At 42.9% G+C, this 23,550-nt stretch overlaps 2 protein-coding genes across 11 annotated transcripts in view; one reads left to right on the plus strand and one right to left on the minus strand.

The window, feature by feature from the left end:
• LOC135224677 (serine/threonine-protein kinase prpf4B-like) overlaps positions 1-17,342 on the plus strand; it is a 282,228-nt gene extending 264,886 nt beyond the window's left edge. For 9 of the 10 annotated variants that reach the window (XM_064263917.1, XM_064263923.1, XM_064263922.1 and 6 more), the window contains exons 3-5: positions 5,432-5,617; positions 16,610-16,658; positions 16,889-17,342. In XM_064263917.1, coding sequence (XP_064119987.1) covers positions 5,432-5,617; positions 16,610-16,658; positions 16,889-17,270 — 617 coding nt within the window. In that variant the 3' untranslated portion in view covers positions 17,271-17,342. Of the gene's footprint in view, positions 1-5,431; positions 5,618-16,609; positions 16,662-16,888 lie in introns of all 10 variants that reach the window. The other variant, XM_064263925.1, reaches the window with a different exon arrangement.
• A 5,196-nt stretch (positions 17,343-22,538) lies between these two features.
• LOC135224883 (uncharacterized) lies at positions 22,539-23,228 on the minus strand. Its single transcript, XM_064264206.1, has one exon. The coding sequence runs from the start codon at positions 23,226-23,228 to the stop codon at positions 22,539-22,541; it is 690 nt and encodes a 229-aa protein (XP_064120276.1).
• Between the last annotated feature and the right edge of the window lie 322 nt (positions 23,229-23,550).

The raw sequence follows: 23,550 nt of genomic DNA on the forward strand, positions 1-23,550 counted from the left end.
ATTCCATTGAGGAGTGAGAGATGTGGATTTCTGGTGATAGAAGTTCACTCTCGACGTGGTTCGGAAGTCACGTAAAAACACCATACAAACAAACAAGCAAACCAGTAGCCTCTCGGAGGCTCGGTAACGGCAAGATTCGTTCCTGATTTCGTTACCCATTTAATCGGAAAGGGGTCGCTTACAAGGTATGATGAAATGATTTATTTTAATCACTTAGGCCAATTCCACGACTCTCCTCATATCGCAAAGAGCATCGAGAATCTTCTTTTTTCGCCCCCTGTTCGCGTTAACAAAAGAGAAAACCCTATTTGGGAACAGACACGGAACGTAACGATCCTTAAAGGTTCGATGCAAGATTTTGCATGTCCGTGAGAACCTTCTCGATCGAAGTAATAACTGTTAACGTATGTCTAACATTTATTGAAAAGAGTTTTGAGAACCTGCGGAAAGTCTTCTTCATAGATCTCTTCGCAAGGTAGAAAGACGAACAGGCTTCCTATAGACTGCTTCCTTTTCCTCGAACCAAGAGAGGTAGCAATATACGACATCTTTAATTTAAAGAAGGGGAATAAACTTAGTCTTTTTTTCCCCTAGTTATAAATTCTTAACAGATATTAAGATAAATGGGCGTCAAAGGAAGAGAGGATGAATGCCTCATTTTGGCCTTAGAGAGGTTGGATTCACAGAAGTCACGTTCTTCTCACAGCATGTTTCGTAAGGCTTTTCCAAGAGTATCTGGATATTCTATCAGAATCTATTATAAATAGACCTGAAAAATCTCCTCCACTCTGAGTCTTTCCGCGTGCAGACTGACCAGAAGTGGACATGAATGAGAGGATTTTTCAAGGTAAATGACAATAGTCCATGGCTAAGACATAGAATTGCTGCAGATCGTGCTAGCTGGAATGAGGAACTGTCCTCTTCCGATACCATCTGTAAACCATATAGCGAGGTTCTTTCTTCACTTTCAGAGGGAAGAATCACCTAGGTATATATCTGCTATCAAAGAACGCAGTAAAAGGCTATATCTGTCTCTACAAGGGGAATTAGAGATAAACAGAAGATTAAGATCTTCGGGATCTTAAACGATACCGCAATACGACAAAGAGTAGGATATCATGTACTTCGAATGGGATCTTTTTGTGGCCACAGATTCCGTGTTCCGACAAAATGGAACTGCTCCTCATCAAACTTCTTTGTTTTGAGAAAGTTTGATGAAGGAATTCTTTGTTTCTCTTAGGCCCTAAACGACCAAGAAGACAAGTGAATTTTTTGTGCATTGGAATCTCGCATCAGATTCAATGGAGACTCGGCAATGGGTTCTTGCCAGCATAGTATGTCTGGCAAAAGAACTAAAACCCTCTATTCCTGACGCAACGCTTTCAGATAGAAGTTTCGTTGCCCAGACAGGGTACTTACTTTTTTCATCTACAGAAGAAGAGATGGTTTAAACGTTGCCTACAGAGTCTTCGGGGTGCGATGAGGGCTCAAAATGCTTCCCAGAAGGTATTCAGAAGGATACAATAAGAGCTAGAAATCAGTTCCGCCCAATTTCAGCTCGGAGTCTCCTCGACTTCCAGACTCCTTCCCTTCCTTCGGGCAAGGATAGGGAAGATTCTGCAACGAGGAACCTCATCAACATGTAAGAAGAGATCTCGTTAGCAAAGGAAGTATTCATGAAGGATCCTCCTCGGAGGAAGACTCTTCTCTCTTGTATTGTTAGATATCCTGTCGTCTACTGGATGTAGCTGACTACAATCACCTCCCCTTGCCAGGGGCCAAAAGCTCAAAGGGGAAGAATTTCTTCCACCCTTCCCCAGTCTCCTGATAGACTATGTGGTTGTTCAGGACTCTCGGACAATGTAGCGCCAGCCAGGCGCCAAATGCCAATACAGGCGAAAAAAACGCCAGAGGCGGACAGTTCCAAGGAACTCTGTCATGGTCGGATACTGAGAAGGACGGGCGGGCCTCCAACCTGGCGCAAATGCGCCAGAGGCGAACAAATCGTACAGATAGAGTGTCCGATGTGGACATCGCCAGACAGCCTAGAGACTCTTCCAAGCTCGAAGCTCCAGCAAGTGTGGAGGAGCCAAGCCAGGCGCGAGGCGCCAGCCAGGCTCTAGGAGCCAGCCAGGCTCTAGAAGCCAGCCAGGCTCCTTCAAGGCTAGGCTCCAGTCAGGATTGAGGATCCATCCAGGCGCAAGGCTCCTTCCAGTAAAGAGAAACCTAAAGCTGCTGTCATGTAAGAGGGCTAGTCCCCATTGATATGATACAGGTAAGGCTCTGCCATGTAAGTGGGTCAGCCCCCATTGGCAACGATCCGAGAAGGCTCTGTCGTGTAAGCGGGCTAGCCCCATTGACATGATCCAGAAGGGTGTCAGTCATAGGTCCCTACCTCGCTGAAACTCTTGAGGCATGCAGACTCATAGACATTAATCATGAAGTCTTCTGCCAAGCTCCAGGCGCAAGGCGCCAGCCAGACGCAAGGCTCCAGCATCCAGCCAGGCGCGAGGCGCTAGCCAGGAGGAGGAGCCAATCAGGCGCCAGCCAGGCGCGAGGCGCCAGCCAGGTGCGCGCCAGGCCGCAGGCTCCACCAGGCTCTAGGGCCCATTCCAGGCGCAAGGCTCCAGCCAGGCTCTAGGCGTCCATTCGCCAGGCTCCAAGTCCAGCGGTGAGGCGCTAGACAGGCGCTAGGCGCCTGCCAGGCACGAAGCGCTAGCCAGGCTCCAGCCTTCACCCAGAAGAGATCTATATCAAAGAATGCCCTGGCCTTCTTTGAGACAATGTGATCTCCTAAGCACTTGACAAGTGCATTGATGATTCCTTCAAACAGCTGAGAATTAAAAGCGCATGAAGTGCGAGCTTTTCTGTATTCTTGTTCTTTCCTTAACAATATGTCATAAGGACATATTAGCTGTCACATACGGGAGATGCAACTGTGTTGACTTCCCATATCCGAAGGATGTCAAGATAACCTACGAGAGATCCTTCTCTCTGGTTGATACGTGTCTGCGGATACATTGCTGGGATAGGGAGCCGATACTGATCCTTAACTAGTGAGTTAAATTTTTATTTAACGTCGTGTTTTTTCTTTGGGTTGTTTGAAAGGAGTTTGGGGATAACTCTTTTCAACTTAAGCACTAACCCTCGTGTTAGGATCAGGTGATCGGGATCGGTGTTGTGCTCCTTAATTAATGCACTAGGCAAAGGCATATTGTCATGTAAGAGGCTCTGTCGAGTAAATGGATAAGACCCCATCGACAGACCCACAAGAACTCTTAGCCATAGGTCACATCCTCGCTGAGGCTCTTGAGGCGAAGCAGATTCCTAGGCATTAGCCATGGAATCTTCCGCCTGAACAAGTAGGAACGAAGGTTTTATTTATTTATTACCTACAACGTATGTTGTTTACCTGTCTATTCAGTAAATAGTTGTCTCTTACCCACCACCAAGGGTGTCAATCAGCTTATATATCTGCCGGGGAAGTTGCATGTACAAAAATGATATTGTTAGAATACAATGAAAGTTTTGTACATACTTACCCGGCAGATATATAGATGAATGGTCCCGCCCAGCCTCCCCTCAGGAGACAGGTGGAAGAGAATCTGGTTCTAGAACGGGAATGGTTCCTATTCGTGCCACCCAGCGGCAGGGGGGTAGATCACCTGACCTACCTGCAGCGTGTGCCGCGAAATTCGAATTTCTGTCGGACGTCAGAGACATAAGCTAAGTATATATCTGCCGGGTAAGTATGTACAAAACTTTATTGTATTCTAACAATATCATTTTAAAGGAAGATGATATACAACTTGCCATTGTTGGGAAATCAGTGTTGATAGTGACATCAAAGGTTAATAATCACTTGGCTAAATTATTAGTGGCTCTCTTTTTATTTTAGCTCTTGTTGCATACCTTTTTCTATTTTTATTATCAATCAGAAGGGGTCAGGAGGCTAGATCATCATCCCCCATGAACAATTTTGTACTGTAGATGTGAAGGATGTATATATGCAAAAATTCCATCCAACAGGACTTCAGTTATTTTGCTTCCCACTTTGTTTTCTTCAGAACTGCTTGAATCAGTTTTCCAGATCGTTATCATCCCTTAGGAATTCACACTAGTATACACACAGCACTCAAATTGGGCCCCTTTGCTCAGAATACACCTCTGGTATAGACCCGACGTATGGTAGGTTGAACTTGTCCTCTTTCACTTTTCTGCAATGAGGAGATTACTACTAAATGAACTAAGACTTTTAGCCAGAGACTACATTCAGACATCTAGGTTCTCCTCCTCTCTCCTGATCCATTGGTTGATCTGTATGATGCAGACCTATTCAGGACTCAGGATACCCCTGACAGCTCCATGTTGTTCAAACCTGATTGAAATCCAGATCTGTTGATGTCTTGGCTACATATCAAGGGACTTATTCCAGGCTCACTTTAATTTGTTAGTCCCTCCTGCTGAGTTCCACTGTGAAGGGGCTTTTATTTCATGGCTGAAGAGCAGTTTCCCTTTGCAAGAGAAATTTTTCCTCTTACAGGGGTGAGATAGACCAGCAGGTCCTCTGGAGAGACACTTTGGGAGAAGTTTCCCATCTTTCATGGTTGGCTTCATTAGAGAGGTCTCACTCACCAGATGCACTCTTAAGCAGCAGCTAGCAGAGTTCCTTGTCTTTATTGAGCTCTCCATGTGACTAAACTTTCAGGATGGCTTTCTCTTTTGAGACCCTCTGTGGGCCTGAGATGGAGTCCTTCCATTACAGATGGACATCTTGCTAGGCATGTCTTCATTATGGGTTTAGGTGAGCAGCATTGGCTTGTAAGATAGTATCTTCACTGGCTTCAGTAGGCAGAGGGAGAAGGTGTTCAAGGAAATTCTTTTTTTCCTTTTTTTGGTATCAAACAAGGATCGCTTGTTATCTTGTGAGGGGGATGAGTCTGTCTCCTGCATGAGAGCCCATGATGCTTGGAAAATTGCACTGTCTTTATGTTACATAAGAACTTTTGTTATATCAAGTGTTAAGATCCGATGATCGGCAAAATGACCTCCTCCTTCTGTTGCTACTTAAGATGTTCCCAACAAGTACTTGGACTACTTTTCATTGAAACCTGTGATATAATCTAACCCACCCATATTGTGTGTAAAAGATCAAAAGCCAGGTGGAAATCTTGTAAACATAAAATGTCTTTTTCTTTTTATATGATTGCAAGAAATGCTCTTCAAACTTATATACAAGAAAGCTTGTGGACAGTTCTTTGAAGGACAACAAATCAGTAGATACTCTTTTATGTATGTTTGCATTACTTAATGTAACAGAAACTGCCCTAGCATTTGGAATCTGAAGACTTTTTTTTTTTTTTTTTTTTTTTTTTTTTTTTTTTTTTTTTTTTTTTTTTTTTTTTTTTTTTTTTTTTTTTTTTTTTTTTAGAATTCTTAGAGGGTGATAATCCTTCTGTCAGTGATAGCAAAGATCCTGATTGTGTTGAAGGACATACCTCAAAGGTGAACCAGCTTGAATTGAATGTGCTATCAAACAGTGAGGAATATGCCTTTGAGTTGAACCAGTCTGAATTAAAGGATGCATCCAGTGGTGATTCATCTGTTATAGCTGAAGGTATGGTATTGCTATATTCTTTATATACTATATTCTTTATATACTATATACAGTATTATAAACCACCATCTTCCAGTGGCTTCAGATTTTTAATATATTTTGAATCAGTGTACAAGACAACCGATTCATTTCTAAACTCACAGGACTTGCTTAAAGGATTTTTTCATACAATGAACTTACCTGTCAGATATATACTTAGCTAAGACTCCGTCGTCCCCGACAGAAATTCAAATTTCGCGCCACTCGCTACCGGTAGGTCAGGTGATCTACCTGCCTGCCCTGGGCGGCAGGACTAGGAACCATTCCCGTTTTCTATCATATTTTCTCTGTCGCCGGTGGTATCAACATTGTTGTTACTACCTCCTGACTGGAATTCGCTTTTCAAGACTTTTTGATCATCTATTTTGGATTTCTTGGTGACGTACTGGATCGTTGTTTTGGCATTCACTACCGTGGACTGGATTTGGACTTGCTTTTGATTTTTCTGATAGAATGTCTGATTCAAGTGTTAGTGTGAGAGTGTGTGTGAATGTAGGCTGCAAGGTGAGGATACCGAAGGCTTCGGTTGATCCTCACACTGTATGTCGTAAGTGTAGGGGGTTTGACTGTTCTTTAGCTAACACCTGTATTGAGTGTGAAAAGTTGAATGCTAATGAATGGAAGACTCTAACTTCTTAGTTGAAGAAGTTAGAGAGGGATAGAATTAGACGGGCTGCACAAAAGGGTGTGAGTACAAGGCCTATTGAGCCTTTTTCTGAGTCTAACTCTCCTGTTATTAATGATTTTGATTCTCCCTATGTATCTGAACCCTCACAGGCTTTGCATTCGGATTCGGCTTCTGAAATCGCCAATCTGAAGGCTTCTCTTCGTAAGATGAAGACAAAAATGGCGGCCATGCAAGGTAAGGGAAGTGATAGTGAATTACTTCGTGAAGTGAGTGTTCCCAGTGTTGTGGAGGGGGCGTCTGGCCGTCCCTGCGATGCTCCCAGGCCTAGACCTCTTCCAAACTCACATACCCAGAGGAGAAGGAAAGTCGAAAGTCGTACGGAGGTTGTGGGGAATCCCCAACGGTCAGCGTCCCTTCAGCAGGTTCTGTTTCGCTACAGTCTGCTCAGGACCGCTTTAATAGAAGCGTCCTACGAGATTGTTTTCTTGTCGTCCGGTTTCTCCTTCACCTAAACGAGGGTGGAAGGACTCGGATCTTTCTAGGCCACTGAAAAGGCACTGGAAAGAACGCGCGTTTGACTCGAGCCCGGAGCGCTTCTCGGAGGAAGCCCCCTCTTCTATCAAGAAGGCTAAGATGGTCTCGACGCCTCCTCGATCGGTAGTTGAGGATCGCACTCCTTCGAGTTCTCCTGCTTCTTCTATTGAAGAGGACGCTGGTGTGGCTTCCAAGAGGATATTGCTAGCTGTACAAGAACAGTTAGCCCTCTTTGGTTGGAGTTCTTTCGAGGGATCCCCCCTCGCAAGAAGGACGCTAGACTTCCTATTAAGAAGTCTCGTCTTCGTTCGCCTGCCAGACGTGAAGCGTCCTTCAGGCATGAAGAGCCTTACAAGCGCGAGACGTCTTCCAGGCGCGAAGATTCTTTCAGGCGTCAGAGTCTATCCGAGCGAGTTGCTCTAGACAAGGATACTCAGGCTCACGCCAGGCGCGAGGCGCCAGCCAGGCGCGAGGAGTCAGCCAAGCGCGAGGCGCCAGCCAGGCGCGAGGAGTCAGCTAAGCGCGAGGCGTCAGCCAGGCGCGAGATGCCCGAGCCAAGCAAAGCAAGCAAGCTCCAGCCAGCAAGCGCGAGCGCCAGCCAAGCGAGAAGCGCGAGGGCCAGCCAAGCGCGAAGAGCTTGACAGGCGTGAGAAGTCAAGCAGACGCGAGACTACTAGTAGACTTGAGAGAGAATCTGTTCACTCTATGAGTCCCTCTCCTAGTAGGAGTTTGTCACCAGTAGAGAGAGAACTTGGTGAAGATCCTCTCGTTTTTCAAGCCGATTCTCCGCACGGTGTGGAAGTAGATTCGGAAGACGAGGTTAACGGTAGAGAAGGCTCTCAACTATAGAGTTTTGACGGACCTTCTTTGCAGGAGTATGGAGATTCGTTGACTCCTGCGGCTCCTCCTTCGCCTCGATCACTGTTTTCGAGTGCGATCGTACCGAAGTCTTCGTCAGTTTTGAAGATGAGACCTACGATCTCTATGAAAAGAGCTTTACAGTCTCTTGACAAGTGGATGTTGTCGAAGAAAGGGCAAGGATCGGGCAGAACCACCTTCTGTATGCCTCCAGCCATACTTTCTGGTAAAAAGAGGTGTCTGGTACCGAACTGGGGAGAACATGGGCCTTTCTCTCCAGCGTCGGCTGAAACGGACTTTTCAACCTTGGTTGATTCATCGCGGAGACACGCTTTGAATGGAGCTCGTGTGACTTGGGCGATTTCTGAGACTGATCATCTCCTCAAGGGCCTCTTCATATTTTGGAAGTGTTTAATTTCCTAGACTGGTCCCTTGGGTGGGGTGATGTCTAAGAAGGCTCATGACTCGGAAGGTCTAGACCCCGAAGTCATCTTAGTATTCTGTCATGTATTGACAAGGCAGTACAAGACGGATCGGGAGAAGTCTCCTCTCTCTTTGGAGCGGTACTCCTTAAGAAGAGAGTATTTTTAGTGCCTTCTTAACCAAGGCGGTTTCTCCCTACAGAGAGGGCAGCCCTGGTTTTCGCTCCCATGTCAGACTTCTTGTTTCCTTCTCAGTTAGTGAAGGACATTTCTCACTCTCTGACTGAGAAGGCGACACAGGATCTTCTCTTACACTGCAGAAGGAAGAGAGACCCCCCCCCCCTAGTTGCGGTTGACAAGAAAGGACCGACTTCTACTGTTCAGCCCTTTCGAGGAGGCCCTCCCTCCATAGCTCCCCCTAAGAGAAGAGGTCTGAGAGGAGAGGTAAGCTTCTTCCCGTCCCTTTAATTAAAGGGAAGTGAGACAGACAACCTCCAAACACCAGTGGGTGCCAGGCTTCTCGAATTTGCAGACGCCTGGACATTCATAAACTCGGACGCCTCTTCGATGTCCATAATCAGGGAAGGGATATCTTATCCCCTTCCAGGACAGTCCTCCCCTAACGACTATTCCGCGGGAACTGTCAGCCGGATACAGGGACCCTGTACTGAGGGATAACTCTTCGTCTGATGGTGAATCAAATGTGGGACAAACGAGCTATAGAATTATTTTTCTGGAGCAAACTCTCCGGGGTTTTACAATCGTCTTTTTCTGGTTGCGAAAGCCTCGGGGGCCTGGAGACCAGTACTAGATGTCAGCGCTCTGAACAAGTTCGTTCTAAAGGAGAAGTTCTCTATGGAGACTTCGGCCTCAGTCTTGCGGCTTTACGTCAAGGAGATTGGATGGTGTCGCTGGATCTCCAGGACGCTTATTTTCATGTCCCGATTCACCCTTCTCGAAGAAGTACCTCCGTTTCATGACGGGGGAAGGATCTTTCAGTTCAGGGCCTTGTGTTTCGGCCTGTCCACAGCTCCTCAGGTCTTCACAAACCATGAAGAATGTGGCGAGGTTTCTTCACCTCAAAGGCGTCAACATCTCTCTATATCTGGACGATTGGCTCATCAGGGCCAGAACAGAGAGACAGTGTTTGGAGGACCTTTTTTTGACCCTAGACCTGATAAAGGCGTTGGGACTACTCGTGAACCTCGAGAAGTCACAACTGATCCCCAGACAGAACTTAGTCTATCTGGATTCAGATGGATTCTCGGGGTTTTCGAGTATTTCCTTCGCAAGAGAGAATCGTGAGAGGCTTGGAGAAAGTCTCTCTCTTCTTAGGGAAAGACGAACTTCGGCGAGGGAATGGTTAAGCCTTCTAGGGACCCTTTCCTCGCTCGAACAGTTCTTTCCTCTAGGAAGACTTCATCTTCGTCCTCTTCAGTTTTTTCCTAAGGAGATCTTGGAATTGGAAGACGGGACTTCTCTCGACAGTTTTCTCCTTCCAATGGAATGAAACCACACCTGCAATGGTGGTTGTCCCCCTCTAAAAGAGAACAAGGGAATTTCTCTGGAAGTTCCGAACCCAAGCCGAGTGTTATATTCAGACGCATCGGAGAAGGGTTGGGGTTGGGGAGCAACACTAGGACCGAGAGAAGTGTCAGGCACCTGGAAGGCAGCACAGGTGTCCTGGCGCACAAATTGCAAAAGAACTTCTGGCAGTTCACTTGGCTCTAAAGTTCTTCGAACCTTTTGTGGCAAACAGTGTGGTCCAAGTGAATGTGGACAACACTACCGCCCTGTCCTACATTCGGAAGCAAGGAGGAACACACTCCTTGTTCCTATACGAAATAGCAAGAGATCTGCTACTTTGGACCTCCCAGAGGAACATCTCCCTCCTGACAAGATTTGTTCAGGGTACGAGAAACGTCAGGGCGGACAGACTGAGCAGGAGAAGCCAGGTCCTTCACACAGAATGGATCCCTTCATTCAGAGGTGTGTCAGAGTCTTTGGGATCTTTGGGGCACTCCTCATGTAGATCTGTTTCGCCACATTCCTTTCCAAAAGGCTGGAAGTCTTTTTGCTCAGTGGTGGAAGACCCAAGAGCTCTCGTGGTCGACGCCTTCCTGCTAGACTGGTCTCATGTAGACGTGTACGCTTTTCCCCCTTTCAAATCCTGGGGCAAGTGTTGAGAAAGTTTGTAGCGTCCAACGGAACAAGAATGACCCTGATAGCCCGTTTTGGCCAGCACAAAAGATTGGTTTTGCAGAGGTGCTGGAGTGGACAGTAGACTTCCCAGATCCCTTCCAAGAAGGATGGATCTTCTCAGACAGCCACACTTCGAGAGGTTTCATCAAAACCTCCCGCTCTCGCTCTGACTGCCTTTCGACTATCGAAAGACTTGTCAGAGCGAGGGGGTTTTCTCGCGAAGCTGCAAGCGCTATCGCTAGAGCCCGCAGAGCTTCCACTAGACGAGTTTATCAGTCTAAGTGGGAGGTTTTTTAGAAGGTGGTGTAAGTCTAAGAAGTTGTCCTCTCCAGTACTTCTATAACCGAAATCGCTGATTTCCTTTTGTTGCCTGAGAGAGGACTCTCACTTATCTGTATCGACTATCAAAGATACAGGAGCATGCTTTCGGCAGTCTTCAGAAACAGAGACCTAGAGATTGCTGATAAAGATCTGCACGACTTGATTAGATCGTTTGAAACAACAAAATCTAAGGAACTAACTCCTCCCAGCTGGAACCTGGATGTAGTTCTCAAGTTCCTTTCGTCTGACAGATTCGAGCCTCCTCATTTAGCTTCGTTTAGGATTTAACGAGGAAATGCTTGTTTCTCCTATCTTTGGCGACAGCCAAAAGAATTGGTGAACTTCACGCCCTTGAAGATGAAGTCGGCTTTAACAGAGACTCGGCCTTCTGCTCGTTTAGAACACTTTTTCTAGCGAAAAATGAAAACGCCTCGAATCCCTGGCCCAAGAGATTCGAGATTAAAGGCTTATCGAGTTTAGTGGGTAGAGAAACAGAAAGGTCTCTTTGCCCTGTAAGAGCCTTGAAGTTCTACTTACAAAGGAAGGAAACAAATGGGAGGCTCTAGGCAAGGTCTTTGGTGTTCGATTAAGGACCCCACAAAGAATCATGTCTAAGAATGCATTAGCTTTCTTCATAAGGAGCGTCATTACAGATGCTCACAAGTTTCTGTCCTGACGACTCTTTTTCCGCTTTTAAGAGTAAAAGCTCATGAAGTAGAGCAGTGGCGACGTCTCTCTCTTTTCAGAAGAATATGTCGCTAAAGAAAATCATTGATACGACATATTGGAGGTGCAATTCGGTATTTGCATCTCACTATCTTAAAGACGTTCGCGTGACCTACGAGAAATGTTTTTCTCTGGGGCCTTTCGTATCGGCGGATACGATACTGGGTACGGGAGCAAACACCAATCCTTAACTTTGTACATACCTTCTACTAGATATGTTCTAGATTTCTGCTGACAAAGAGGGCTCGGTGCTGCACTGGCGGCCAGTCACTGTTGTTCAGTAAGGAACTCTTGTGATATCTTTTAGAGGAGTATCAAAAATTTTTTTTTTTAGAATTTTTGTATGAATGCGTATTAGTTTCGAGTTATGGGTTGTTTGTAATGAGTTCGGGGATAACTCAGAACAATTCTTTATACTAACATGGTGGTTAGGATCAGGTGGTCGGGATTGGTTGTGTGCTCCTTCATAAGGTGTGTTGTCATAGAAGTGGTCCAGTACCCATTGACAAAGTCCTTTCAGGCTCTGCCGAGTAAGCGGTTCATATACCCATCGACAGACCCACAAGAACTCTTAGCCATAGATCAACATATCTCGCTAAAGTCTTGAGGTGATGCAGACTACCGGGGCTACAGCCACGAAGTCTACCACCTATCAGGTAGGAACCAAGGTTTTTCTTGATATACCTACAACATATGTTGTTTACCTGTCTATTCCATTTTAGCTGTCTCTTACCCTCCACCAAAGGGTGCCAATCAGCTAAGTATATCTGACAGGTAAGTTCATTGTATGAAAAATGATATTGTTATAATACAATAAAGTTTCATACATACTTACCTGGCAGATATATACGATTAATGGCCCACCCAGCCTCCCCGCAGGAGACAGGTGGAAGAGAGAAAATATGATAGAAAACGGGAATGGTTCCTAGTCCTGCCGCCCAGGGCAGGCAGGTAGATCACCTGACCTACCGGTAGCGAGTGGCGTGAAATTTGAATTTCTGTCGGGGACGACGGAGTCTTAGCTAAGTATATATCTGCCAGGTAAGTATGTATGAAACTTTATTGTATTAAAACAATATCATGTTTCATTCAATATATTGATTGAAAATTGGAACAGGGTATAGTCATAGAAATTGCTCAGCAGAGGAAGAGATCACAAGGAAAGGATGAGAAGCAAAAGGCAAAAGGCAAATGGCTGCTGAAACCAAAGACCCCCATAGTACCGCGTACAGTGGTTTTAAGGCACGCTGCTAAATTGATGCACCCTATAAGACGTTTTTAAAACTTACAATGGGATGTGTGACTGCTAGAGGAATTAAGAGTATATAAAATGTTTTGAAACAAATACCATGATGCTGTGGACCATGAGGTTGGCTAGAGGTCACTCTATTTATGGGAAAATTAAATCTTCCTCAGATTTATCTTTGTACATACAGGATAATGTTCTGTAATTAAAGTCCTAAAGAACTCTGAACTTTGTACTGTAAATTAGATATTTTACTCAAGATGTAGTCTTTGCTTGGTAATAGTTAGTTGTACTTATGAGTTTTTAGCTTGTTTGCTTAGGTGAGCATGAGTAATTCAACAGCTGTTGCACTTTGCATGTCCGTATGAATTTCAAAAATATTTTTACTTATCCTTTAATGCCTGTGAGTTTAAGCAACCATTGCTATTCATATGGTAAAATTTGCCCAAACATAAGTGCATTGTATTTTCATGGGAGGGTTTTGTTTTTCTTACAAACTATAACTTTGTTCCCAAATATCTTACGAATTTTTCTATATGGTGTTTTTCTTTATAAAGAAGCTGATTTTTTGTGTGAGTTACCTGCCTCATCTTAGAAGCAAGAGCAGTTTTGTTTGGCTTTGCTTTCTTATTGCTTATTTAGGTGGATGAGAGAGTTTTTTTTTTTTTTTTTTTTTTTTTTTTTTTTTTGTCACAGTCCTCCAATTCGACTGGGTGGTATTTACAGTGTGGGATTCCGGGTTGCATCCTGCCTCCTTGGGAGTCCATCACTTTTCTTACTATGTGCGCCGTTTCTAGGATCACACTCTTCTGCATGAGTCGTGGAGCTACTTCAGCGTCTAGTTTTTCTAGATTCCTTTTCAGGGATCTTGGGATCGTGCCTAGTGTTCCTATGATTATGGGTACAATTTCCACTGGCATATCCCATATCCTTCTTATTTCTATTTTCAGGTCTTGATACTTATCCATTTTTTCCCTTTCTTTCTCTTCAACTCTGGTGTCCCATGGTTTTGCGACATCAATGAGTGATACTTTCTTCTTGATTTTGTCAATCAACGTCACATCTGGTCTATTTGCACGTATCACCCTATCTGTCCTGATACCATAGTCCCAGAGGATCTTTGCCTGATCATTTTCTATCGCTCCTTCAGGTTGGTGCTCGTACCACTTATTACTGCAAGGTAGCTGATGTTTCTTGCACAGGCTCCAGTGGAGGTCTTTTTCTACTGAAACATACCTCTTTTTGTACTAGTTCTGTACTAGTTCACTTGCTATGTGGTTTATGGTTTCATTTTTCGTATTGCACTCCCTACATATAGGAGAGATGTTATTTCCATCTATTGTTCTTTGAACATATCTGGTTCTTAGGGGTTGATCTTGTGCCGCTGTTATCATTCCTTCAGTTTCCTTCTTGAGCTCTCCCCTCTGTAGCCATTGCCATGTGTCATCGCTTGCTAGTTCTTTAGTCTGTCTCATGTATTGTCCATGCATTGGTTTGTTGTGCCATTCTTCTGTTCTGCTCGTCATTCTCCTGTCTCTGCATATTTGTGGGTCTTTGTCTACTTTTATCAGTCCTTCCCATGCACTCTTGAGTCACTTGTCTTCACCAGTTTTCATATAGTATTTTCACCAGTTTTCATATAGTATTGCCCGAGTGCTCTATTCTTGATGTTGACGCAGTCCTCTATGCTTAGTAGTCCCCTCCCTCCTTCCTTTCGTGTTATGTATAGTCTGTTCATTCGACTATTCCTGCGCTGTATCTGATTACTGGCACTGCCCATGTGTTTATGGCTTTTATCATATTTCCGGCGTTGAGTTTTGATTTGAGTATCGCCTTGAGTCTATGCATATATTCTTTCCTGATCGTGTCCTTCATCTCTTGGTGTTTTATATCCCCTCCCATTATTCCCAGGTATTTGTATCCCGTCTCATCTATGTGTTTGATGATGTTCCCATCTGGTAGCTTTATCGCTTCAGTCCTTGTTACTTTGCCCTTTTGTATATTAACTAAAGCACATTTTCCTATTATTTTTTTATTTATTTATTTTTTTATTATTATTAATACTATGTAGATTAACCAGACCGCTGATTTAAATAGAATCCTTTTATTGCTATTGTTCAGTGAAATTGTTGGAATCTTTAAATAAGTTCATGACCTTCATCATTATGGCTTGCATGCTTTTTCTTGCATGTCGAGGGAATGACGCTCCCTTTGGAAAACCAACCCACAAATTGAGTACTGTTTTAGCAGTATGTAAAGTTCACTAATTAGTAAACTTAAAGCAATAGGAAGGGAAAGGTAGTCAGGAGAACATGTGGTTTCTTTAGCCATAGAATCAGATAAATATGTGCTGCTCTCTCTGACCAACTTGCCCTTCCCTTTCCATGTTCTTAAACATTCCAGCCTTTGACAATGCAATGCAAGGAATCAGGCCAGGCTGTATTCTCTGCACTCATAAACTCATCTTGCAGGCTCAGATAATGGCAGCCCACAATGATGATGATGTAGCTTAAGAGTTGATCATAAGCTGATCCCTGTCAGCAGTCGAAATGTTCCTAAATGGATAAAAGTAACTATGTACATGTATCAAGGATGTTAAGCATATGGAAAGGAGCTGTTTCATGTGAGAAATGTACTTAGAAGAAATACAGGACCTGAAAGAAAGATGATTGCTGTGAGGGAAAGACCTCTTCCTGGAATAGGTTCAGTTCTGGCTGAGAGGAAACCAGTCAGCCTAGAAGCAAGTTGCAATGAGCCAGTCATTGTCAACAGTCCATCAGAACTGGTCCTAGTCACCGAGATGATAATTTAGAGTGCTGTCCAAGGTAGCTTTAGTTATGGAAGAGTTCAGCATAGCAAGCACCAAATTTGAACCCAGACAGGAGGTAGCCTGATGTGAAAGGAAAGGAGATGTCCACAAGAGAGCCACTCATAGACCTAGTCAGGAAAGAGCCAGTAGTGGGGATAGATAACAGGAAACCAACCAGCAGTATGTCATGTCTCTATGCAGTTTATTTTTAACTTTACCTTGTTCAAGTTTGCACCCCTCATATGAAAATAAATCCTTTGGGTGAATCCCATGAAAGTTTAGAAATGTTACCCAAAGTTTTCGTAGAACTCAATAATAATACGTAATGATAATAGTATTAATGCTTGCTCTTAGGAATGCATGCATCTTGTATATAGTGAGAAAAATAAAACCTTTTGGTAAAAATAGATTTATTTTAAGGCCAGGGAGCTGATTGAGTCACAGCTGAAGGAGATGCAGACTTGGAAGTTTTTTTATTACTCTTAATCATTCAGGAGCTGAAGAACCACAGCTCGAGAATGCGGAAGTAAGCACGCTCTCATCATTTTCTTGTTTATTATAGATGAAACTAGAAACAATATGAGCTTCACTGGACTAAGAGAATTCATATGTGATTGCAACTTGCAAGTAGGAGGAGTCCAAGCAAAAATGAATGGCATTGCCATGGCACTTGTAGTGGAAACTGAAATACTCCAGTTATTGGTGATAGTTTATGCCTCTTATGATTATTGTTAGATATTCAATTTTGTACTAAAAATTCAGAACTTGTGTGGCATCAGTTTCAGCTGTTTTGGCCTAAGGCATCACTGTGACACATTTACATTTACACCCACAAAGTCCCCAACTTCTCTTGGCTGTTTCAGTTTCAACATCATCGTGAGAAACATTTAGATCATTTTTCTTTTTTATTGGAAGATAATTGTTACTTGTTGAAATAACAACAAAGATCATAATTTGAATATGAACAGGTGATATCTGATGAATGTCTCGATTCTCACAATATCTGGCAGATGTCACTTGATCTGTAAAAGAATCATGTGATTATTTTATATTAATATATATTGGGAGAAGAATTGTTCTTATTCATTCACAATACCCTTTCAAAGGATGATCTGAAAAGCTAGAGCATTTCATTCATAGACTTCGGAAACGGCTGCGGCATAGAAATGATGTTTCGAGAGATATTTATAGTGTGCTTTCTTTTCAGAAAAATCTGCTCCTGTTCTCAAAAAGAGAAAAAGGTTACCAAAAGAAGATAGAGATGAAGAAAGAAAGGAAAGAAAAGATGAATGAAATTGAAAGAAAGAAAGAAAATAATATCAGAAGATAAAGAGAAGAAAAGGACATGAGTAAAAGAAGAAAATGATTACTGATAAGAAAGAGGAATGAAAACTGAAAGAGAGAAGATAATATCAAATATAAAGATGAATAAAGAGGAAAGGGAGATGATGAAACTGAAAGAGAGAAAATAATATCAAAGAAAAGCTAGAGATGAAGAAAGAGGAAAGGATGATGAAACTGAAAGAGAGAAAATAATATCAGAAGATAAAGATGAAGAAAGAGGAAAGGATGATGAAACTGAAAGAGAGAAAATAATATCAGAAGATAAAGATGAAGAAAGAGGAAAGGATGATGAAACTGAAAGAGAGAAAATGATATCAGAAGATAAAGATGAAGAAAGAGGAAAGGATGATGAAACTGATAGGGAGAAAATAATATCAGTTTGTAAAGATGAAGAGGAGCAGAAAGATATGGATGAAATTTCATTGCTCTTAAGCATAAGAGACTCGGTACAAAAAGTTGCACAGACGCAAAATGAAATTGCTGATCTGATTGTGGATTTTGTGAAAAAACGACAGTCTTTGTAGTTGTGAAAGTGTAAAGCATTTTTACATTAAAAGATTTGTGGCAGCTTGAATATCATAAATATTTTATTAATGCTATGAATTTCAATTTCCCCTGAAGTTTCTCAGGAGCTCAAGAGCATGTTTTCATTTTATGCATGTTATAAGCTATTCAGCTAATGCCATTTGGACAAAAGTAATTTCTCAGGACTCAATGGCATACGTTGATGTGTACTACTTTATCTAAGGGTTGTTTTCTGAGATTTCCCAAGAAGTGTTTGCTTGTCTGCATAGTGTGTATAAAAGTGTACATCAGGTACAAGTTTTTCATGTATAAATATACTCATTTTGCATATCGTCATGGACAGACTGAATCTGGAGTAATGTGTTCTAAGAAACTGCTCTCTCAGGAACAGGATGGTTAATAAATAGTAGCAGATAGGTGGTGGAATGCTGCCCACATAAAGATTAACTGTGTTTAGCGAGATTGTGTGTGAGGACACTTTATGTTGCCCAATAATGTAGTACTTTTGAATCTCACTACTTTTGTTCATATTGCAGGGAAGGTTTTTCAATCCTAATTTCCCCATGAGGTGTGTACTGCTTGGTCTTCTTTACAATGAAGGTATTACAAGTAGAAGTTCAGAAAGGCCAAGAAGTGCCTACCAGTTTCTTCATTGAGTCGGATGAGGGCATACTCCCCCTTTGACACTACCAAACCTTTTGGGATCTTCAATGCCTCATACTGCCACCATTTTCAGTGATTCTTTTACTCATTCTCCTCTTGTTTATTTGGTCAGAGGTTAATGTGCAATGCCCTCTTGTACCTGCGCATGCTCATAGTCTCTCCAACCCTTTTTTGATACTGACTGCTCTGGGTAAGTAGATGGATTCTTGGAAATATCCTAAGATGGTATGGCTTACTTTGGTTATTTCAGGTAACTTCTCATTCTTGTTGTTGTTACTGATATTCCCTTTCTTGCTTATGAGACCAGCCCCGTTGACCCTCCTGTCACTTTGGTGGTTCCTGTAGGAGAAACCCTTGCAGTTGCACCTCTTCCTGGTACTCCTTATCTTTGTCGTAAACCTTGTTCTCAGACCTTGTAGGAGTAAAGAAACTCAAGGATGGAGTAAGACAAAGGAGCAAAATTGTGTCTCATCCTCCTCTTCTTAGTTGTCCTCAACCCCTCCCTCTCATAGTAGAATCCATGATGAAAGACTCACAGAAAGCCTTGAAAATTTTGCAGAAGTGAGAGAGTGATGTACACTCACATATGCATCAGGTTGCTATGGTAGGAGGATGGCTCAGAGGTTTATGAGCATGCTTGTGACCCATTGTCTACATGTTCATCTCAAGAGAGGAGAACTTCCTCTTTTTCTCATACTTTACCAGAGGTAAAACTGGAAGATTTGTCACTCCCCATATGTCCCACATATTCTCAGTCTTGGGTACCTGTCCAGAGGGAATTATGGTTCACATGTGACATCATTGGTATGCAACAATACTTTTGAGTGTTGTGAAGAATGCTGCATGTCTGATCATATTTTGGTACCTGGCAGGCCCTGTTATTATAGCATATCCTCTGCTATTCATGTGCTTGATAGCACTTATGCCAGCTCTCCTATGCCTTTTACTGCACTAGCTCAGCTTCAGTTATTCATAGAAAAGTCTGGAGAATATATTTCAGATCATTCCCATTCTGCTCTAGTGTTTTTGGAGTATTAAGCCTGGCACCAGTAGGATCCTTCTCAGATTGTTATGGATCTATTAGAACCTGAGGGCCTTGTGTTTGATGATGATGATACTTGGTACTTATATTTTCCTGTAAAGTGAAAAAATACAATAGTTGAATATCTTTTGGTTCTCCTTGAATTTTTCTTCTGAAATTTCCCTGAATGCTTATCCTGGCTGAAACCTAGAGTTATTCAAAATTTCTGTATTTACTAAATGTGTTTTATATTCAACACATCAAAAATGACAGTAGAATTAGTCTCACTCAGGAACCTTGTCACAACAGCGTAGCCTAAACAAACCACAGTACTTATCAAGTAAGTGTATCATCACCTACAAGTAATCCATAGAGACTGCACATGAAATATGTATGAAGTAAACCTGGTGTAACCAGAATCAAGGTTTTATTCAGCAAACAATTCCACTACAGTAGTACACTGCAAATAAAACAAACACGTTGTTGAACACAGACATAAACATAAATAAACACTTGTGTTAACTAAGAAGGTACATAAATCACACTCCTTATGAAAGACAATATAACCAAAAATATACACAAAACATATAACATACAAAGGGAGATCATAAGTAACATATACAAAGAAACAAGCAATGTACCATAATCTGGCGAGTCTACAGCTGTAATGCGAGACACGTCAGCAAGGAACCACGAAAGTAAACAAAAGCTATAGAGACCAATAATATGAATCAGGTTTATTTTTACCACATTCTTCCCTTCTCAGTTAAGTTCACGTGGAGTATTCCTGAAGGTACTTTGGAGGTTGCCTCACTCTCTCTGACCTTCGAAGTGGAGGAGGTGAGGCTACCTGTTGAGGGACTGTACAGGATTCCTGAAGAGTGTCATGCTGAGGAGCAATATCCACATGGGAGAGACCGCGTGCAATCTCCTAAGGAGCATTCGCATCTGACAATTCCTCAGGAACCTCAGACTGAGATACAGGAACCCCAGTATCTGTACTTTCACGGTTGTCACTAGCCATAGGAGCAAGATGTCTACTATGCAGGAAAAGGCGCTCATGAGGAGTACAGTTCGTGGAAGTGCATAACAAGGAGCGTATACAATGGAGAGCATCTGGGAGAAAAGTTTCCCACTGAGACACATCAAGGTTCCTTGTCTTAAGGGCTAATGTCAGAGTTTTCCATATAACTCCGTTATATTTTTCACCCTGATCATTCCCTTTAGGGTTATAAGGTGTAGTGCGATTTCCTTTCTTCATCAGGAAATCCTTCAGCTCTTCAGACATAAAACATGCACCCCTGTCAGTGTGGATGTACGCTGGCATGCCAAACAAAGCAAAAAGTTGCACCAAACAACTGATGACAGTTCTAGTGGTCATATCAGCACAAGGGAAAACAAACGGGAACCTTGAAAATTCATCCACAACTGTGAGGAGGTACTTGTTTCTAGATTGAGAGGGAACTGGGCCTTTGAAATCTAAGTTCAACCTCTTGAATGGCTGGGTTGCTTTGATCAGTTGTCCTGAGGATTTCATGAATCGAGGTTTGAGCTCTAAACACACTTGGCAAGAGGTGGTAATTTTCCTCACTTCTTCTACCGAGTAAGGTAGATTCTGCCCCCGGACAAAATGTATCATACGAGATATCCCAGGGTGACATAAGATTTCATGAAGTTCTCAGAGTTTATCTGAAGTAGTGGCACCACAGATGCAGGAGAGAGCATCAGCTGGTGACAAAATGCATCATACGAGATATCCCAGGGTGACATAGGATTTCATGAAGTTCTCAGAGTTTATCTGAAGTAGTGGCACCACAGATGCGGGAGAGAGCATCAGCTGGTATGTTCTCTGTTCCTGGATGGTATACTATGTCATAGTGAAAACATGAGAGTTCAACTCGCCACCTCACTATTTTGTCATTCTTTATTTTACTGTTTGATTTAGAGTCAAACATAAACTTTACAGTACGTTGGTCAGTGATGAGCTTGAAGTGGTGTCCAATTAAGTAGTGTCTCCACTTCCTCAATGCCTCCACTATGGCATAAGCTTCCTTTTCCACTGAGGAATGTCCTTGTTCACTGCGAGTGAGAGTGTGGGAAAAGAAAGCCACTGGGCGATCATTCTGTGTCAGAGTAGCTGCTATCGCATGATCAGAGGCGTCCGTTTCCACAGTGAAAAGAGAGGAGGGATCAATGGCCATTACCACCGCACTAGAAATGTCTTTCTTCAAGTTCCAGAGAGCTAGCAGTACTTCAGTGGACAAAGGAAAACCATTGGCTTGTGTGAGAGGGCAGATTTTCTCTGAAAAATTTGGTATCCATCTTGAGTAATGTGCAAGCAATCCCATGGTCATGCGAAGAGAAGCTGCATCTTTAGGGGGTGAAAGGTTCCACAGTGGTTGCAAGCATTCCGGATCGGGTTTGATTTCCCCATCCGTTACTGGATACTCAAGTAATTTAATGGATCTGACTTTGAAGTCACACTTGTTGTGGTTTAGAGTGAGGTTGTACTCCTCAGCCACCTTCAAAAACCTCCGTAAATTCTGGTCATGCTCCTCCTCTGTCTCACCACACACAGTAACATTGTCAACATAAGCAAAAGTACCACCTACTTTTTCTTTTTTAAGGATTTCGTCAAGCACACATTGAAAAGCTGCTACTCCATTTTTCACTCCAAATGGAATGCAACTGAACTCATAAAGTTTGCCCCCAGCTTCAAATGCAGAGTACAGTCTCTCTTCTTCTCTTATTGCAACCTGATGGTAAGCACTTTTCAGATCTAAGGTACTGAACACCTTGTACCGTGCAATGTTGTTCACCATCTCATCAATATTTGGCAGGGGGTAGGCATCAAGCTCAGTGAACCTGTTTATGGTACGAGAGTAATCTATAACCATCCTCCTTTTTTGATTCTCCCCTGATGTCACCAGCACTTGAGCCCTCCAAGGAGAATTACTAGGCCTTATTATTCCTTCCGACATCATACGCTCAGTCTCGGCTTCAGTGAACTTCTTGTCACTCAAGGAGTATAATCTTGACTTATTAGCCACTGGTTTACAATCTGGTGTCAGGTTCTTAAAAAGGAAAGGAGGGGTCACCTTAACAACACCTAGTGAACATATCTTCAAGGGAGGTTTTTCTCCTCCAAAATCCATTTCCAGACCAGAATGTTTCCTCAGGAAGTCATGCCCTAGTATCACATCACTACATAAGCTTTGTAACACCTTGAGTTCAACACCGTGATAAGTCTCTCCTTGCAATTCCTAGTCCACAGTGCACAGACCTAAGATGTTTGAGGACAAGGATTCATCAGCCATAGAGACTTTTCCATGTTCTGGAGACATAGTTAGTTTGTTTAGGTACACTACATCATGACGCACAAAGCTGTCTGAACTCCCAGTATCAATAAGGGCACTGATAGAGCTACCATTAAGCTTGAGAGGTGTTATGGATTTTTCAAGACACTTAGGGGAGGCCCCCAATATTGAAGCTAGCATTGCTGCGGAATGTTTTGAGCTAGAAGAGCCACTCACCAGTTTCACAGAGCAGCACACCCTAGTATAATGCCCTTGCTTCTTACATTTCAAACACACTGCGTCTTTAGCAGGACACTGAGTCCGGGGATGCTGGTTGTTCCCACAAAAAAAGCATCGAGCACCAGAAGTAGCAGCAGAAACAGACTAGCTGATTCCTCCTCTCGACTCACTGCTGACAAAGCAGCATTGACAGGTTCTGCTGAAGAGGAGGAGGCGGAATGCTTCTGGGCCATTTCCAGAGTGCGGGCCTGTTCATAAGCAGTATTTAGGTTCAGTGTCCTATTCTCCAACAGATGCTGGCGTATTGCACACGAGACCAAACCATTAATGAAGGCATCCCGAACATAACTGTCACACGCTTCCTCCGCAGTTACACTTTTGAATTGGCAGTCCTTAGCAAGTAGCTTCAGTGCCTGCAGGAACTGATCCAGGGACTCACCTGAGTTTTGCCTGCGAGTGGCAAGTAAATGTCTGGCAAATATTTCATTCTTTGGTTTCACGTGCAAAGATGTCAGAACCTCTTCAGCCTTCTCATAAGTCTCACACTCAGAAATAAAATCATACACACTAGGAGCCACATAGTTAGTGAGAAGAACCAGTTTGTCAAGCATAGGGGTAGTCAGCTGCACTGATTGAACGAAGTTTGTAAACATCCTCAGCCAGTGTGTCCACTCCTTGGCGGCCTGGGCAGAGTCAGGGTCCACCTCGAACCAGGGAGGGCGTAGAAGCCGTTCCATTGCGATTGAATTGTTTTGCTGAATAAATTGAAGTAAACCCGGTGTAACCAGAATCAAGGTTTTATTCAGCAAACAATTCCACTACAGTAGTAAACTGCAAATAAAACAAACACGTTGTTGAACACAGACATAAACATAAATAAACACTTGTGTTAACTAAGAAGGTACATAAATCACTCCTTATGAAAGACAATATAACCAAGAATATACACAAAACATATAACATACAAAGGGAGATCATAAGTAGCATATACAAAGAAACAAGCAATGTACCATAATCTGGCGAGTCTACAGCTGTAATGCGAGACACGTCAGCAAGGAA

Source organism: Macrobrachium nipponense, chromosome 12 (assembly GCF_015104395.2).
Source record: "Macrobrachium nipponense isolate FS-2020 chromosome 12, ASM1510439v2, whole genome shotgun sequence".
In the NCBI taxonomy this organism is placed as follows: domain Eukaryota; kingdom Metazoa; phylum Arthropoda; class Malacostraca; order Decapoda; family Palaemonidae; genus Macrobrachium; species Macrobrachium nipponense.

What these genes read in the sequence shown, in the direction of transcription:
- LOC135224883 (XM_064264206.1), bottom strand. Translation starts at nt 23,228, where the DNA reads ATGGAACGGCTTCTACGCCCTCCCTGGTTCGAGGTGGACCCTGACTCT.